This window comes from Suillus subalutaceus, assembly GCF_016647625.1.
Source record: "Suillus subalutaceus strain FC151 chromosome Unknown DFJ58scaffold_15, whole genome shotgun sequence".
Taxonomy (NCBI): Eukaryota; Fungi; Basidiomycota; class Agaricomycetes; order Boletales; family Suillaceae; genus Suillus; species Suillus subalutaceus.
Window position 1 is genome coordinate 21,145 of NW_024540264.1, and position 16,770 is coordinate 37,914.

General features: G+C 47.0%; 8 protein-coding genes across 8 annotated transcripts; 3 read left to right on the top strand and 5 right to left on the bottom strand.

Moving 5' to 3' along the window:
* Positions 1-187: 187 nt before the first annotated feature.
* On the bottom strand, positions 188-2,678 carry DFJ58DRAFT_723650 (MFS general substrate transporter; the record flags this gene model as incomplete). Its single annotated transcript, XM_041385036.1, has 15 exons — positions 188-307; positions 360-404; positions 457-615; positions 665-858; positions 910-1,090; positions 1,148-1,224; positions 1,280-1,408; positions 1,458-1,522; positions 1,574-1,703; positions 1,756-1,791; positions 1,841-2,027; positions 2,080-2,142; positions 2,201-2,347; positions 2,399-2,435; positions 2,494-2,678. The coding sequence occupies 15 exons, from the start codon at positions 2,676-2,678 to the stop codon at positions 188-190; spliced, it is 1,755 nt and encodes a 584-aa protein (XP_041248027.1).
* Positions 2,679-3,306: 628 nt separating this feature from the next.
* DFJ58DRAFT_678826 (uncharacterized protein) lies at positions 3,307-5,428 on the bottom strand (the record flags this gene model as incomplete). The annotated part of the gene is made up of 6 exons (XM_041383167.1): positions 3,307-3,901; positions 3,951-4,290; positions 4,340-4,907; positions 4,970-5,050; positions 5,110-5,220; positions 5,258-5,428. The coding sequence occupies 6 exons, from the start codon at positions 5,426-5,428 to the stop codon at positions 3,643-3,645; spliced, it is 1,530 nt and encodes a 509-aa protein (XP_041248028.1). The 3' UTR covers positions 3,307-3,642.
* A 333-nt stretch (positions 5,429-5,761) lies between these two features.
* On the bottom strand, positions 5,762-6,865 carry DFJ58DRAFT_111991 (uncharacterized protein). The gene is made up of 3 exons (XM_041378677.1): positions 6,103-6,865; positions 5,901-6,046; positions 5,762-5,852 (listed from the first exon to the last, which is right to left on the bottom strand). The coding sequence occupies exon 1, from the start codon at positions 6,714-6,716 to the stop codon at positions 6,153-6,155; it is 564 nt and encodes a 187-aa protein (XP_041248029.1). The 5' UTR covers positions 6,717-6,865; the 3' UTR covers positions 5,762-5,852; positions 5,901-6,046; positions 6,103-6,152.
* Positions 6,866-6,867: 2 nt separating this feature from the next.
* On the top strand, positions 6,868-8,831 carry DFJ58DRAFT_767797 (Pkinase-domain-containing protein). The gene is made up of 8 exons (XM_041388879.1): positions 6,868-7,048; positions 7,104-7,180; positions 7,236-7,505; positions 7,554-7,637; positions 7,691-7,855; positions 7,924-8,060; positions 8,109-8,257; positions 8,312-8,831. The coding sequence occupies exons 1-8, from the start codon at positions 6,967-6,969 to the stop codon at positions 8,383-8,385; spliced, it is 1,038 nt and encodes a 345-aa protein (XP_041248030.1). The 5' UTR covers positions 6,868-6,966; the 3' UTR covers positions 8,386-8,831.
* Positions 8,832-10,102: 1,271 nt separating this feature from the next.
* Positions 10,103-11,936, bottom strand: DFJ58DRAFT_767806 (ribonuclease H-like domain-containing protein). The gene is made up of 4 exons (XM_041388880.1): positions 11,456-11,936; positions 11,326-11,394; positions 11,049-11,270; positions 10,103-10,990 (listed from the first exon to the last, which is right to left on the bottom strand). Exons 1-4 carry the CDS (start codon positions 11,733-11,735, stop codon positions 10,518-10,520), a joined length of 1,044 nt encoding a protein of 347 aa, XP_041248031.1. The 5' UTR covers positions 11,736-11,936; the 3' UTR covers positions 10,103-10,517.
* Positions 11,937-12,548: 612 nt separating this feature from the next.
* On the bottom strand, positions 12,549-13,372 carry DFJ58DRAFT_654307 (uncharacterized protein; the record flags this gene model as incomplete). The annotated part of the gene is made up of 3 exons (XM_041381783.1): positions 12,549-13,055; positions 13,103-13,210; positions 13,262-13,372. 3 exons carry the CDS (start codon positions 13,370-13,372, stop codon positions 12,549-12,551), a joined length of 726 nt encoding a protein of 241 aa, XP_041248032.1.
* Positions 13,373-13,984: 612 nt separating this feature from the next.
* DFJ58DRAFT_767819 (uncharacterized protein) lies at positions 13,985-15,820 on the top strand. The gene is made up of 8 exons (XM_041388881.1): positions 13,985-14,448; positions 14,508-14,540; positions 14,598-14,606; positions 14,770-14,902; positions 14,959-14,973; positions 15,032-15,107; positions 15,159-15,334; positions 15,390-15,820. Exons 1-8 carry the CDS (start codon positions 14,163-14,165, stop codon positions 15,610-15,612), a joined length of 951 nt encoding a protein of 316 aa, XP_041248033.1. The 5' UTR covers positions 13,985-14,162; the 3' UTR covers positions 15,613-15,820.
* Positions 15,821-16,095: 275 nt separating this feature from the next.
* Positions 16,096-16,719, top strand: DFJ58DRAFT_767822 (uncharacterized protein). The gene is made up of 3 exons (XM_041388882.1): positions 16,096-16,220; positions 16,269-16,330; positions 16,382-16,719. The coding sequence occupies exons 2-3, from the start codon at positions 16,309-16,311 to the stop codon at positions 16,576-16,578; spliced, it is 219 nt and encodes a 72-aa protein (XP_041248034.1). The 5' UTR covers positions 16,096-16,220; positions 16,269-16,308; the 3' UTR covers positions 16,579-16,719.
* The last annotated feature ends 51 nt before the right edge of the window (positions 16,720-16,770 follow it).

Genomic DNA, 16,770 nt, shown 5'->3' on the forward strand with positions numbered 1-16,770 from the left:
ATAGGTTTGCATGTCATAAAAGTGTTCAAATATATACTTCTGATCTACTACGTCGCATAAACCCCTGGTAAAACCGCTAGATGTGGATGTTAAAGATGTACGCTACTGACCCCCGAGTGTCCCTACGCATATGTGCAAATTCGTCTAGCATGTCTCTATGTACAATAAGAATAGGGATTTTGATCCTCTAAACTTCATTAGGCGGCTGCGGTGAGCTGCTACATGACTTTTGGTGTAAAGCTTTTTCCTGGATGGCGTCATGATGGTCCGTTGTTTCTACCGAAAAGGACTTCATAAACAGCGAGATCTAATTATGCAGATTGATCAAGTCATAGCAACACTTAGAGGAGATCACATACCACCATAGCCAGACCTAGCAGAGGGGCCGAAACGATCCAGATGCTCTATGATATCATTAGTTGAGAATGAGTGGAGCTGGATGACCTAGAAGCCCACCTGAATGGCCAGAGCCACAGCACCCAAGACCTCATTTCTCAACGAGAGCGGCTCGATAAGACTCAGTAATCTCCAATTGATGGAAGATGATCCCTGGATTTGGTAACCGATAGGTAAGGCGTGAGATAATTGTCTATCAAAGACCATCCCAGCAACCGCCTTGAAGATGTTTAATTTAATGACGCACAAACGAGGTGGATGGACTTACTAGGCCAATGGTAGCTCCTGTAAATCTTACCAGGAAGAATGCACTAGTTCCCGTAGCGAGCTCCGAAGGATGCAATGCCTTCACAAAAACCTGATAAGGGGCGTGGAAGAGGAACCCGATTCCAATACCGGCGATAAGGGGGAAACAAATTTGCGCAAACTGCGAGGAGGCATCCTTGAGTGTTATCAGGAGACCTGTTACACAACCTCAGTAACCACCCTCAGTACATGTATATCTGAACTCACCGAAACCTAAGGTAGAGATCAGTAGTCCACCGACGATCATCCATTTTTGTCCGCTGGTGTTGTTTTTGCGCTTCTGGAAGATTGCAATAAACCATGCGGCTGGCACCGAAGCCAATGATGATCCGAGTGAATATGGCAGCATCTGAACACCAGCTTGCAATGGGGTCATACCATTTACAGCCTATGCGAATCATGAAGTCAGAATCAGATCCACCTACAAGGTACAGGACGACCTTACTTGGAAGTAGAGTGCAAGGTAAAATGTGCCTGAAGTGAATGCGAAGTTGTGAAGGAATGTGACAGTTAGAATGATCACTAAATGATTCATTTGAGATGTCGAAAAGCCTTCCACGCGAAGCAAGCTTCTTACCAACAGTGAGACTTTTGAATACGGCAGGCGGGAACAATGCCTCGCGCGTGGTGTACACTTCATAGAAGCCACCACAGGCTAGTATCACAGGGCCAAGAGTGACCAGCAGCAGCGTGGATGGCGATTTCCCTGTGTGATGGTGAGTAAAATGTTTGCGTTGAACATCAACAGGACCTACATCCATTACTCATAGCCGTGCTGAAACCAATAACCAAACAGCAGGTACCCAGCATGAAGAGAAGACTGCATAATGTGATATGAGCATGGCACAAGAAAGCAAAAAGCATGTCGTACAGTCCGAAAAAATCAAACTTTTCAGTGAAGTTTTTCCATGACGCGTGCTTAGCGTGTCCGAGCGTAACATCTCGCAGTGACACTGAAAGCAGCAAAAATGCGAAAGCGCATACAGGCAAATTCATGTAGACTAGTAACCCGGAATTTGAGATTGGAGCATAGAAAGGGGATGAATAACATACAAGCCCATCTCCAGTTGATTGTCGTGGAGAAGCCAGCTGCGGAGGTGAAATGAGATTTAGATCTAAGATTTCTTACAGCACTTACTGCTGAATAATCCCCCGAGTATTGGGCCCGCGACCGCAGAACAGCTCCAAGTAATACTAAGAGCCTGAGACCACTTTGCTCTATTTTGTGGTTCGACGATTTCTGATGTGATAACCCAGACGGAACTGACAATACCACCGCCACCGAGACCGGCTAATCCGCGGAAAACTATCAGGGACATAATACTCTGGAGATAAAGATTAGAAGATCAAATACATAATGATACAAAGTCAAACAACCTTTGCAGCCCCGCACAGCAAGGATCCGAGGGCGAAAATCATCATGCTGACATACAAAACGTTCTAGTAATATAGCGGTGTAAATCCACCCAGCTTACTTCAAGTTTGAAAAAGAACACACCTTTCGCCCTACCAAATCGGATAGTCTTCCGTACAGGGGTTGACCAGCCGTTTGTGTCAGCATATACGCAACCCCAACCCAAGTATATTGACTCTGGGAGGCCCCGAGATCGCTAACGATTGTCGGTAGAGATGTTGATACAATAGTCTGTATGTTTGCTTAATGGCCAGCACTCGAATTTAAAATGGGGATACGCACAGAATCTGTCGTAGCAAGAAAAAGGGTCATTGCAGCCCTGAGGTTCGATCGCATACTGATGAGCTAACAGCAATTCAAGCAGCATGAAACATTACCCGATATGTACGAAAAGCAGTCGGGCGACCGAATGTTTCGGGGCTTTCTGGATCTCGTCACGAGAATCAAGAGAGGCACAATCGCTGGCATGTGCTTTGTCCGATGACGCAGACGTATCATCCGAGCAAGACGAGCATGAAGGGAGATGAGTAGGCATAGGATGAGCTGCGTTGTCTAAAGACATATGAAACTTGCAACAAGAGAGAGCACAGTAAGAAAGGCTGCTCGAGGTTTAACGTTCTCCTCGTCTTCGCTGCCATTTTATACAAGGACCCTTTGGTTTGGTGGTGGCTTCGATGAGATCTGGCATAACCAGACTTCGACAAAAAGAGCTTCTTTGGCCTTGGAACTATCCTCTTGTGACCCTTTGACTTGCGGTCCGCAAACAGAGCGGTCAATATGCGCTGGCATTAGGCTTTACCGATGATGATATTAAAATTGACCGCATTGTGAAGCCTTTGTAGTAAGAGTCCAGCCCGCAACAAAGAAGAGAAGAGGTCTTTGACAGCATGCATTACTGCAGTCGATAGGGTTGAATTTGGCAAAAGATGAACATTGCCCGGTGCGGGGGGGTCAGTCAAGCACGAGTCGCTTCGTTGCGCATGTCTTGATGGCATCTAGACTTCGGACACAGAACCCAAGAAGATCAACCTGTGAGATCCCCGCGCACTAGGTTAATTCTCTTCAGTTTCGAAGTTCCAGCAAGGGACAGCAGAGACGGATCGAGAAGTTACTATTAAGTACTTACATTAACTGAAACTCAATTAATGTTGAACGTTGAATGATGGCACCGCGGCACCTGCCCACTACAGCCACAAACACGTTTAGACAGAATTACTATTAGGTACATGTTACGGCCTCCATGCAGTTTCAGGGCAAACGCTAAGTTGCTCTCTTCACAGGGCTTGCTCCACGCAAACATCGTATGGTGGTCGCAGGGAAAATATCCCATTAAAGTGTATAGTTCACTATGCTTCTATGGATCTTCTCTAAGCCGTAGCCCTCCTCCTGTGCTCATCCTCCGCGTTCTCCGATGGCTCACTGCTTTTTGCCAGATTCCCGGCGTCCAGTTCGTCTGCTGATTGAATTGAGAAGCGACAAGTAGTAGATAACGAAACGTCGCCAGGACGGACCAAAATATAGATAAATCAAGACCCAGTAAGCCCTCGTATCCTTTTCCATGTGCGAGACACCCAGCCACCCACGGAAGCCGGTGACGGATGAGAAAATGAAGTCGTACCATTGTTATCACCCATTGAACTGGTATCCTTCGCATCTCGTTTGCTTGTCTGATCGCTACCCGAGGCGCCGGCAGACGGAGCTGAGTCCTGTCTTGGACTGTTACTCCGACCCTCAACGTCGTCCGCATATTGCTCCAAAATCTCCCGTTGTCGTTTCGTTAAAGATCTATGGAAAGTGGGTTACGTAGGGGCTAACGAACATCAATTTCGCTCACCTTGGAAGTTGCACGGAGAAAGAAATAAAAAGATCCCCCTTGTCACCACCGAAAACTGACGGGACACCATGGCTTCTTAGGACCATCTCTTCGCCATGTTGAGTACCATTGGGTACACGAACGTCCACATTCCCGTCAAGTGTCGGCACACGAACACGGCCACCCAAGAGTGCAGTATGTAAAGGTATTCGCGCTTCATGGTGAAGGTTTGCGCCTTGCCTACGAAAAACTTTGGACGGAGCGACATTGACCCTGACGAGCAAATCCCCATGACCGCCCTTGCCTGATAATGGCGCATCACCTGCATTAGGGATGCGGATGGTCATTCCGTCTTCCACCCCTGTGCAATATATTAGTTACCAGAACGAAAAGGATGTCCAACTCCTGACCTGGTGGGATATCTACCTTGATACTTTTCTTCGTTCGCACATAACCCTGACCACTGCAATCTACACATTGACTTCCGCGGGGAATGGTAGAACCAGAGCCAAGGCATGTTCCACAAGTACTTGCCATCTGGAACCCACTATCTATCACAAAAGTCTTTGTACCAGTACCGTTGCATGACCCGCAAGGTACTCGCTTGGCACCATGTCTCAGGCCTGTACCAGCACATGTTGAACATGTTGACAAAGCGTTGACATTTACACTTAGAGTTGTTCCTTTGCAGGCATCCAAAAACGAGACGTTGATGCGTGCCTCAATGTCCGCTCCTCTTGTACTTTGGCTGAATCCGGAGCGAGCTCGACCCCCGAAGGCACCGCCAAACAACTGCGAGAATAGATCGCCTTGACCTGAACTTCCGCCAAATGCCTCGCTGAAGTCTCCAAAACCACCAAACCCGCTTGCACTTCCTGAAAATGGATTTCGAGCAAAGGCATTAGGGTCAAAGCCTGGTTGTTGTGACGCAGCACCATATTGGTCGTATGCAGCTTTCTTTTTCTCGTCTTTCAAAATCTTGCATTACAATGTAAGACACCAGTACGTATAGATCAATGCAAAGGTGGTAAATGACGTACGTCGTATGCTTCTTGTATCTCCACGAACTTTTCCTGCGCTCCTTTATCAGGATTTGTGTCCGGATGATATTTTCGGGCGAGCTGTAACGAGTTTAGTGATTAGGGGTGAAAAATATCAATTGAATAGTTCTGATGCGCACAGCAAAGTACGTTTTCTTGATTTCCGCCGGAGATGCATCTTTCTTAACACCTAAAACCTGATAAGGGTCCTTGGGAGGAGCAGCCAGCGATGCAGACGCATGAAAGGCGCGCTGAGTGATAACAGTCAGTATGAAGTGGCAATTGTACATCAAACCTTGTAGCAAAATTGTGACAAACCTTCTGGCCTCGTGCACTGTGGCCATCGCGGCCAGCTCGGTAAGTTGAGAACGTCCGGGTGTTCGGCCTAGTTTGTTGTCGAGCACAACCGTAAAGAGAAATGAACGATGAAGCTCCAAGCGATCGCAAGTAAGGGATCATGTACAATTGTGCCTTTTGACTCAAATAGCAGCGAAGCAACACAGAAGTAAGTTAGAGAAAACACAATAATGTGTTTGCGCCCAATAGGAACGTGACGAATTTTGAATGTACGGCTATTTGCCCTGCTGACTCAGCTCACTCAAGCCTGTAGCCTTCCTGCGTACTGAGTGAGGACATTAATGTGATGAAGCTTCACTATACGACGACGGTTTTACTTCTGAGCCAAACTTTGTATACAGTAGTTTAAGGTTTTCTAGTCTTTCTCCGGTCTATCCAAGCAATCGACAATCAAAATTTACGTGTCGAATGAAAGACCAACACGATTGAGGGTCAGAATTTATGATGCCAGCACGTTGAGAGAAGCACGGCAAGGCCAAGCGTACCGAATCGTATGTGTACACGAGTAGCTAGGTAATAGCTATTCCTGCTTAGAACTCAAGTAGCTTGTCTGATTCACGATTTATAGGCCTACCGATGTCAGATGGCCTCAACCTGCTAGTCAAATTCCAGAAGCATACGTAAATCGCCTGCAAGGAGGGACATTTCCAACCGTGCTAGTCATGGTCCCTTTTCCAAATCTACCGTTCAAGCTTAGACCGTCCAACGATCTGGGCTCCCCTAGACATGTTTAGAATCAGTATTTGACTGGAAGCAAGGATACGGATGCTACGGACCGTGGTTAAGGCAGGTGGTTTTGATCAAGCGAAATCGGGTAACGCGTTTGTCACTGGGCTGTTCGGGAGCGCCACCAATTTTTTCCGTAGGATACTAAGATCTCATCGCCCTTTTGTATCGGATCTTTGGAACTCCAAATGCTCATCCGTAGTTCGCCTTGCGGCGTACGGCCCTCCACAAAAACAGCATTGGGTTTGCTTCCAATACCGCGGTAATCATTGACAAACCTAGCCTCATTGCCCATGACACTGGCATCTACCCCAACATTATCCCCATCCTCTGACCGAAAAAGTGAAAGATCGTAGTCGGAGCCAGCTCTATCCTGGCAATGCACTTCTCCAATATAGTCAATGATATGTGACCTAGGAAGTATCTTTCGAACAGCAAAAAGGCCGTTCTGTCCTCGTGCAGGGTGAGAAGGTTCTGTGATGTACCTTATGCGAACTAGAGATGTCGAAGGAAATGAAATTGGGGTTTTCTGGGGGGCGGGATTAGTGCCACTGATCAGAAAAGAGCGCACGGGACCCGGCACAGAAGGATGATAACGAGGGGCGTTAATATACTGGATATGAGAGGGCCATAATGGAGGCTGGCGCCGAGAGCTGGAAGACATGAATATTCTTGTTGGCGCAGGGTGTCGAATATTAAGTACTTCAAGCTTCGGGTCTTGCACTATCAGGTCTTCCGGCCGCAGGTAGACGAAATAGAGGGATAAGTCTCGTTCCTTATATCATAGGTCAACGTCTAGGGCAAACAACACCGTGGGTAAACACGAGAGACTTGAGTTGCACCAAACACCGGTGCACTAGCTTTCGTGAAGGGCTTTCAATCATCCATTGAACTGTTGATTCTATTCTCATTCCATGGTGCGACCTCCAACAAAATCTGTAGCACGCATCTATCGAGATGTCAACGCCAATTTTGGCCCTGCATGGCATGAATATGGTCAAAGACTTCAAGTCACTTGGCCTTGGTAATATACTGACGATCTCCGCTTCAGATAACCTTCAAGTGCAGTGGGGAACGCAGGATCACTATGAGATAGTGCGCAAAGTTGGCAGAGGAAAATATTCAGAAGTAAGATCGTCGTCTTTAGATCGATATGGATAGCCTGTTTGATCACCCCATACAGGTTTTTGAAGGTGTCAATGTAGTTAATGATGAGAAGTGCATCATCAAAGTACTCAAGCCCGTGAAAAAGAAGAAAATTAAGAGAGAGATCAAGATCTTGCAAAACCTTGCAGGTGGTCCAAACGTCGTGGCCCTCCTTGATGTCGTCCGAGATCCTGCTTCGAAGATCCCCAGCCTAATAACGGAATACGTTGACAACGTCGATTTCAAGGTTTTATATCCTCGTTTCACTGATTACGATGTCCGCTTTTACATGTTCGAGCTTCTCAAGGTATGTGTAAATTGAGCTCTGGCAAAATTTTCTACCATAGTCTTTTAGGCATTGGACTTCTGCCACTCAAGAGGAATAATGCACAGGGATGTCAAGCCTCACAATGTCATGATTGACCATGAACAGCGCAAAGTATGCATCCTAGTCAACCCGCGTAATGGACTGAGCTGGACTTCATAGTGTAGCTGCGGCTAATAGACTGGGGCTTGGCCGAATTCTACCACCCGAAGGTTGAATACAATGTCCGTGTGGCGTCGCGTTACTTTAAAGGACCGGAGCTGTTGGTAGACTTTCAAGAATATGACTATAGCTTGGATATGTGGAGTTATGGTTGCATGTTTGCGTCTATGGTATGATCTTCAGTCTCCAAGGGATCATATTCGAATTGACAAAATCTACCACAAGATTTTCCGCAAAGAACCGTTTTTTCCATGGTCACGACAACTATGACCAGCTGGTCAAAATAGCAAAAGTCCTTGGCACAGACGAGCTCTATGCATATATCGACAAGTATGGCATACGACTGGATCCCCAGTACGACGAACTCCTCGGAAGGTGAGTCTTTCAAATGCAATCACTGATCATGCAGTAACTCGCCGTTAGGTACCCTCGGAAGCCCTGGACGCGATTCATCACATCCGAAAACCAGCGTTATATATCGAATGAAGCGATCGACTTCTTGGATAGGCTACTGCGTTATGACCACCAAGATAGATTGACTGCTCGCGAAGCGCAAGCACACCCTTACTTTGGTCTGTGAAACTTTTTCTCGGTCACTTTTTGATATTTACCTACCTCACTTACAGAACCCGTCCGCAACCCCGTGTCTGGCACTTCTGCTGATGGTGAAAGCGAGGACTCGGGAGCATCATCGGCCTGATCTATAATTCACTTTCTCTTCATCTCTGATTGCGAAAGTTTTGTACTACTTCCTTTGCGAATGATCATGTCAAAACAATCTTCCCAACCCGATAAGCGCGTCCTCTGGTGCAAACAAACTGTGTGTCTTCAAGAAATACAGCTTAGCTGAAATCAAGCCATTACCAACATGATCGATGCTATGTCTTGATATGTGACAGGTTCGCCCCGCTTTCTCGATCACTCACGAGTATGATCACCGATCCTCTGCAGGCCCTTCACAGTGCCCATCATGCCTTAGTACCATGATCGACGATCGCGGCTTTGATGCATTCTGTCCCATTTTATCAGTATATGTTGTACTTCATCTGTTGCAGGCCACATTAAACAATGTTCTGTTGTGGAGCCACACGTGCGTAGCGGAACAAGGGTCAGTAACCGGTCAGTCATCGGGAATGGAGATCTATGAGTGAACTAGACAAGTCCGCATTCCGATGTACGTCAAAAAAACGAATGTAGTTTTAATCTCAAGAATCACTTTAGGTTAAGATTTACAATCGATATGCCAGCTTCCAGTACAGCCGCGGGATCAGTGACTGTCGCTAATCTGAGTGCTATTGCTCGTGCATATGCTTCAAAGCTTCCTATTGTTCGGTGGCGTGATGATGCATCTCAAGCATAAGGTAAAGTCGACCCGACCCAGGCTTTGTCTGGTTCGAGCCCCTCTGACCGAGTTTAACTAATGACCGTATTCACTTAGCGCATGAGTACACTGCCGCAGGTTTTACATAACCTCCTATGCTCTGGACCTGGTTACGTGGCCGGATAAAGTTACCCTCGCAGTATCTTATGAGGGTGATATATTCAGAAGCATCTCTCCAAATGCTGACTGCCCGTTAAGGTTGAGTATTGGACAAATCCCGTCCCTAGCAGTGCAAGCCCCTAGCGGTGCAAGCAATAATGGCTAGGTGCGAAGTACATTTACAAGGTGCTTGTTACAGAAATGGCATTTGACATGATTGATCTGCAACTCAGGGGAGAGGTACTACATCAACCAATCATTAATCTTTTGTGTACTAATATCGCCGCCGCCGCCGCTGTCACTTCAGTTTCTAGCGTTGTTTTCGCTACTACCGCGTTTGGTACCTACAGCGTAGTGACTGCTTGATAAAGTTAGCGTACACCGAGGACGTTCAGGAGAACGCAGCATGCGCTATACTTGCGAGGCCAGGGAAGTGTCAATATTCCTCTAGCGGTCATCTCTGCACTGCTTATGGACGGATGATAAGAATCCAGAAGGTAGGCATGCGTACTGCACGTGTAAAACTTTGTACAATGCTTCTTGCACTGCAGAGAGTCTTTCGGCACCTAGGCTAACAATGGCCCATGCACAGTGTTAACGACTCCCGCAGCTCGATGAGATCACGATCATCGGCCACGTTGTTTGCCATGCTCCGTGTAACGTTTGTTTACCGTGCCTCGGATGTACTGTAAATGTTTAACTCGCTATGATATTCTCTTCAGTTGGGACACGGACTAATATTAAGTGCACGGGAAGGAGTCGACTATGGGGGCTATCTATGATATGGCCAGATGCTGCCCGTGATCAAGAAGGACTTCCTTACTTCTAATTAGTTCTACCTGAGGGAGACTGTGTACTGCCAACGGGCAAGCGTTGTCACTTACTTGGTAAGTATTTAAATTTCAGGGCAAGGCGTCTCGTTCTCTGGGACACCGCATTCATAAAAGAAACATTTGAGAATTTGAAACGCAATATATGTAATCTAGCGTGCCAGAAGTAAGTCCCAGGAGTTGGCTTAAAATGACAATGTACACCAGTTTAATTACACGACTGTGACATTGAATTGTAATGAAAGTAGATAAATGTTGTGTAACCAATTGGCGCATGACCTTTCAAGCGGTTATGATAAGGTTAAGCAGATCCGAAACTAGATACTTCACGAGGATAGCAGTCATTACATGTGGGTCCAAAAGAACCAGCGGCTCACGCCCACTAGCCAGACTGAGTAACAGCCAGTGCTATTCTGCAATGTTCGCAAAAAATTGTAATCCGAAGACCATGATGGGAAGGGTAGTTCCTTTCCTGGCATTTTGGTGTGAATCATGTCGTGCTCCTGCCTGATGTCCATGCTACTAGATGCGCATAGTAACAGAATATTGTGCAGGGTCATAATTATGATTCTGAGGCCGTTGGGTGGAAGTAGGGCGATTACGAGGAATTCGATGGAAAGTCCCTGCTCGTGAGTTCACGGCAGGGGCAACGGGGACACTGGCAAGCAGAGGACCCTGTCCGTCATTTCTCATACTGGTACCGTCCTGGAAAGAGGATCCGGACGAGGCTGTGGCTTGACTGACAGCACTCGATGTTGGTGCTCTGGGTGTTTTCTTTCTCTCTTTCAGTTCCTTCGGTTCTTTTGGCGGAGGCGGTGGGCCTGGATCGTAATAAGGGTTGTGGGGAATCCACTGAGAAATCCCAAGGTGATCTAGCACGAAGCCATTCACGACACTGAGGGAATAGTAATATGTGTCTGCATTGGGCATCTCTCGAGCCAAGGCGATCAATCGAGTATAGATAGCATACCCAGCACGCGCGTCGTTGGCTGCATCTGCATATTCCAGGGGAAAAAATGAGGAAGTACGACGTTCGACCGCGTCAGTACTCACAGTCTTGCTGCGTCGAAGAAAGACGGAGCTCCCAATTGCTGCGTTGTACCTTTCCCTTCGCCAAAGAGAAACCCACGTAGGTCTCAAGAAGGCGAGATAGCCCAAGTGGGTTGGTGTACTTTCCCTTCCATCGGGCGTTATCGACCGAACGAGCAAGAAGAGCTAGCTCTACGCAGTTGCGTGTTGAAACGCCCCAATCCCGATACAACTTTTGGCAATCGCCTAGACACATCATCATAAGATAGGCTGTGGGTTCCCAGACCCCCAATTGACGCACGTTGGATGCTAACGCCAGCCTTTACTCGCAATGGATCCCAAAGCACTTCCTTCAATTTCAATGGGAATTCTACGAATAGAGGTATTCTGAATTGAGCCATAGGAGCTCACTATTCAAGTCTTGCTCATACCTGACATGGCGCTTATTTGTAGGAGTAATATGGTGTCGAAACCAGCGAGCTGAACGAGCGCTACGGGGTTCTCGCTCCCACCCTTCCTGTAGTTGGGGCGCCATTCTAGGTCAAAACCAAGAGGTCCTATGGCCAACCGAGACAACTCGGAATTTGCTTCCAGGTGATTTGTGATGTATCGAATCCGGGTAGGAGCAGGGCTTTGATCGCGCCAGGAGTAGTGCGGAAGTTCTGGACGTAAGACTGCGGTTTTGACAGAGCCTTCCGCAGTGCCAGACATTATAGCCTATAATATATTATGAGGTGTTGCAGGAATGAAGCTCGATGCAGGTGGGTACGAAAGCGCTAAGCGGTTTCCTTTGATAAGACTCTTATTAGTGCCGAGATTACCAAATCTAATTGTACGTATGTTCCTGTGTTTGGAGTTATGAAAAACACTGAGTCTATCAAAGTTCCGAGGGGCGGACCTTGGCAATAAGATGTGGTTTTTCTACTTGCTACATACCCTCCCCTGTTACTGTCACGTTTGTTTGGATTGTGACATACCGTTACACCGTGTGACAAATGCATCACGTTGTGACTCGCTGCGGGTACTGCGTGCGATACCTGGTTGATTTACTGTTTCCCTCTATCAGTATCAGATAGGATTTGCCACAGAGGCACAGATACACGTGCAATGCTGTAATTCCCGTCGCCAGTTCTCACGGATGCAGTCCAAGTTGTTTTAACATCCCGGTGCGCTCGGCACCTCAGACCCAACACATTATATCTCACCAACTCCCCCTGCGAAAGGAATGGGTGTCCAACGTGCGTGCGCATAGTTATTTTGATTTTCACTCGCTGATCAATATTTTTGATTCAAAGTCAAAAGTAACAAGAGTCGCACTCCAAAGATAACTCGGTAGTTCTTGGCATCGTCTGGTCCAATGGCGTTATCTTGGTCATTAGTTCCGGCCATTCTTTTTTCTATCATCGGACGTGTCATTTCACTGCCATTTGTTGGTACTAGTTGCTGCCAATCATAATAATGGGTCCCACAAGGGGCAGGGAAAGGTGAGAGATTACGAGACCTTAATCCTGACAAACAGTAATGCTAACCATACAGCGCAATGAAAACAATAAGTAATAAAACAGTAATTACCACTACACCTCCAACAGAACCGGAGGACGTGTGTTGAGTGCCCTCTGAATGATTTTGGTGGTCCTCTGGAGCATCTCTGCTAGGACCGGTGGAGAGCAATGACCCTATCGCCATTGATGCTCTGGATCGCGGCGAGTACTCCTCGGAATCACTCCGAGACGAATATGGTGAAGGTGGTAAATCGCGAGAGGATGTATGAGATGTGCGTAATTCATAATGTGATGAAGGGGAGTAAGAAGAGCGTTGGCGTTTTCGAGGTGGCTGAGAGGGTTGAGGTGGTTCCCTAACCACAGGTAATGGTTGAGGGGAGACACGTTCATTGGCTATGTCACTTGGATATATTCCATGTTTTGAGTAGGGTGCCGAGGATGGTAAGGGGGGCGGAGGGCTTGCATGCCGGACATCTGCTGCGGACATTTCAAGGAGGGTTCTGTGCAAGGATGCGACAGATGCAAGTCGCTGTAAAGGGGTTAACAACAGACAGCTAAAAATACGAGGAGCCTTACCTGGTCTTCAGCACTCTTTGCATTCAACATGGCAATAAGCATATCTCTGTCACCATCCCCTTTCGATTTGTATGCCCCGAGTATTTCTCTGAGACTAGGAGGTGGTGCCTGAATTACTGTGAGTATCTACCGGAGGATTATACTGGACAGTAAACTGACCTGCTCTAGTATTTGTGAGCTGGACATGACAAGTCTCCTATAGTCTGCCTCAATTGAATGGTAGGACAAACGGGAGTAGTCTTGTGTTGGGTAAGGAGGGCCAGAATTCATTTGACGAAGGTGGGTTGTTAAGCGTCTTGCAGCAAGTGGGTTAGAACGGCGCCAACCGCAGACTTTTTGTAGGTGAGCCAAGTCCAAAATCTATCTTTGAACCAGACAGCTCTGGTATATTTAGAATGCCAAGCCAAAGTGAGGCTCGGATACCCGAAGAGTTCTAAATTTGAACGCGAATCTGACGACGTGTTGCAACATGCAGACAACACTTGCTTCGTTTCCTATTTTTTTTCCGTCCACAGGATTCAAAATCCAAGCGCTGAAGGATGGAAGGATTCGACGCTCCACGGCTGTAGATACGCGGTGACGAAATAAACGGAGGTACTAATTTTGACAATTGTGGCAGTTATACTCAAGAGTCTTGGCAATATCTATTTATATCAATCTAATTCCGTATATCGCAGGACCTTGCAGGACCCCTGATTATGCCTCCAGGAGGCAACCGGAAGGTCTGTGTCCCTTGCCAAAGGGGATAAATTTGTCTAGACTCTAAAAAAACACGTTGTTCACATCCCCACATGTACAGTAGCTGGGAGCAAACTAACATTTATATATAAATCTGTAAATTGAATCAACCCATGGTCAGATTTATCCGCTTGCGAAAAAAAAAAAAAACTTTGCTGCTTCTGTCAGCCAGCGCGGCACCCTTAGCCTGCCCTGATTGACTCAGGAAAGGGAATGGCTATGTATGGTTGTCAACAAGGCGATCAAATTCACGTGATCATCACGTGCGGTTCACGAGTACAAGTCGTCAAGCTTGCGCATTCAGAGTCCTTTGATTTTACCAATGCCACAACAACCTGCAGATAGCGACGATGAATTTCCAGATGATATCGGACAGCTGGACTTGAGCAACGTCCCAGGTCTTCAGGAAATTCCGGTCGCAGCTTCGATCAGACCTTTGGATCATCCGAGTCTTCCTCCCGCCGTGATCGTACCAACGCCGCCATCGCAATCATCTACGTCAACCCTGCCTTCCGAGTATGACTGCGACGATGAGATAGATGAGTCAACCATCGCCGCTTTGGATGCTCTCGAAGCACAGTTCGCGCATGGTCAACCTCGACTCGGGGGTCAGTCAACCGTCAACTAATACTTAGTGTGACCCCTATGTTCAATTCGACGAATACAGCTTCTCCTTTGACTGCTCAGCCGTTGATTGGTAGTGAGTTCCGCATATTTTTTAGTCTTTGCATGTTGAGAGATGATCTTGACTCAACAGCTCGCGCTGGTACGTTTCGTTGAAAGCTGACGGCAGTTTAAGCTCTTATGTATCCATTGTACCATCTACATGATATCTGAAACCCACTACCATTCATATTGTAAGTATCAAATTTGACAGTTCAACCTGAGCCAACTCAGCTCGTGCGCATGTACAGCTACTCCCGGTCTAGATGACCGCAAGCGCGGACCGCCGTCACCACAAACATCGCCCACCAGTAAAAAAGGCAAGATAGGTGCCGAAGACAGCCTTGACGCAACAAACAACATAATCGAGGGATTCGAAACCGAGATTATGTGTCCAATGTGCGTATTGATACCTGGTCTAACCGCCTGCGAAATGACGTTCCAAAAACATGCAGATGCTTTGATATCATGTGAGTGTTTCCATCCTGCATTGCATTATCTACTAATAAAGCTCTCGTTGTTCTTTAGGGTCGCAGCACACCTATGCAACCCTTGCGGGCACAGCTGCTGCGGAGAATGCGCTCAAGCGTGGATATCCCAGAATGTAAGATATTCCATTTCGGGATAAGTTCGGGTTTTATGAGCCCTGTTGCAGAAAGCGTCTCCGGCATGTGCAGTATGCCGTGCTGCGTTGTTTCCGACCAAACCACTTCTTCCTAATTATTCCCTTGACGCCGTAGTCCAGCAATACATCCGTGTTATTGCCGTCAGCGGACGATCAGAATGGCAGGAGAAGGGAGACAGGTTAGCAGAGTGGAGGAAGCGTCACGAGTAAGCTCCTAAGTCTGTCCGGTCAATCGCATTCATTGACGTACTCTTGTTGCAGCAAATGGAGGAGAATTTCCCAAGCGAATGCACTAGTGGTAAAAGCAAAGGAAAATACTCGTCATAGAAGGCGTTATCAAGGCGCTATCGTTTCTTACATGCCACCGGTTTATGAACCTCTCGGATCGTATTATGATGACGAAGATGACGAAGATGAAGACCCAACCTATGAAGACGATGAGATTGTGGAGATTTTACCGCGCCGAAGAGTACTGAGACGGTAACCAACGTTCGTTCCATAGCCTATATTCTCCCATTCAATATCCCCTATCGTAATTGTTACTTGTAGTATCGTAGTCGTAGTTCACGTCGCCAGCCATTCGCCATATATCAGTCAAGCCTGCTACACTTGTTTCGCTGTTTGATGTACATGCACCACGGTGCGTGCTATACGCCACAGCTTAAGTGCGAGACAAATTGTGAAGTACCTTGATCAAATGCCTTATCTTACACGTCACATCGATGCCCAACACGTAATTTGACATTGATCACATCAGAATGGCACGCTTAGTGCAGCTCGGTGTTAAGTCTCTCATAATTCACAAAGGCCGCCGTATTTAGAGCTCCCAGGGTGGTGTCACGCATGAGGCTTTCCCCTAGAATTTGGACAAATTCCGAGCAGTTCCAAGGAGCGGGTTTTCAAAACGGCTTGCTAATCAAGTAAGTATATGGGTAATTGACTTTCAAGTGACCGGAACCGAATTCACAGTACCAGTGAGATAGGCTCCAGGCTGTCAACTTAATGGTGATCACAATTATCGTGGGCTGGGAGGATAATAACCGCGCTAGCTGCGCACAAAGCCGTTTTCTCTGTACATTCAATTATCATCAGGTTAGTGCCGATGTCTGATGCTCAAATAATCGCAACAGTGAAGGTGAGTTTCAAGCCAAAAACCACTTCGAGGCTCTGGATAAGATTCATGCTGCCAACATGTCACATAGGTGGGTGACTCAGCATTCACCATCGATATCATGTGGCTAACTTAGGTTCAGTTGCTGGAGCTGCGCTGCTGGTGGGTGTTCATCGGGCGTGTTCATCAGGCGTATACTATATGCATAGTAGTCATTTCGTTTCGCCCACAAGGCATTCAATTATTGTATCAATTCGAAGCCGAGGTGATAATTCAGATTCAGATTCATTAAATGCCTTTTCAGCTGATTTCGATGTACTACTACATAGGTCTCATTGACTCGGGGAAGATCGTGGAGATGGCATATGTGCGATGCTTGTTCGTGATGGCTCGTTATCTCCCATTCCACCGACGTCCCAAACGACATATACTATCAGTCCATATGTAGACTCATCCCCTGCAAGTACACCCAGACTGAGAGCGCTTGGTTTAGTGGAGCTGAACCCTCAGTACTCAGCGTATACCGTTATA

Coding starts and splice junctions, on each gene's coding strand:
- DFJ58DRAFT_111991 (XM_041378677.1), bottom strand. CDS start 6,716: ATGTCTTCCAGCTCTCGGCGCCAGCCTCCATTATGGCCCTCTCATATC.
- DFJ58DRAFT_767797 (XM_041388879.1), top strand. CDS start 6,967: ATGGTGCGACCTCCAACAAAATCTGTAGCACGCATCTATCGAGATGTC. Junction 7,049..7,103: donor CCCTGCATGGCATGAATATG/GTCAAAGACTTC, acceptor TCTCCGCTTCAG/ATAACCTTCAAGTGCAGTGG. Junction 7,856..7,923: donor GTTGCATGTTTGCGTCTATG/GTATGATCTTCA, acceptor TTTTCCGCAAAG/AACCGTTTTTTCCATGGTCA.
- DFJ58DRAFT_767806 (XM_041388880.1), bottom strand. CDS start 11,735: ATGTCTGGCACTGCGGAAGGCTCTGTCAAAACCGCAGTCTTACGTCCA. Junction 11,395..11,455: donor ACAAATAAGCGCCATGTCAG/GTATGAGCAAGA, acceptor CTCTATTCGTAG/AATTCCCATTGAAATTGAAG. Junction 10,991..11,048: donor TTCTTCGACGCAGCAAGACT/GTGAGTACTGAC, acceptor TGGAATATGCAG/ATGCAGCCAACGACGCGCGT.
- DFJ58DRAFT_767819 (XM_041388881.1), top strand. CDS start 14,163: ATGCCACAACAACCTGCAGATAGCGACGATGAATTTCCAGATGATATC. Junction 14,449..14,507: donor TGGTCAACCTCGACTCGGGG/GTCAGTCAACCG, acceptor CGACGAATACAG/CTTCTCCTTTGACTGCTCAG. Junction 15,108..15,158: donor AAGCGTGGATATCCCAGAAT/GTAAGATATTCC, acceptor GCCCTGTTGCAG/AAAGCGTCTCCGGCATGTGC.
- DFJ58DRAFT_767822 (XM_041388882.1), top strand. CDS start 16,309: ATGCTGCCAACATGTCACATAG. Junction 16,331..16,381: donor GCTGCCAACATGTCACATAG/GTGGGTGACTCA, acceptor ACTTAGGTTCAG/TTGCTGGAGCTGCGCTGCTG.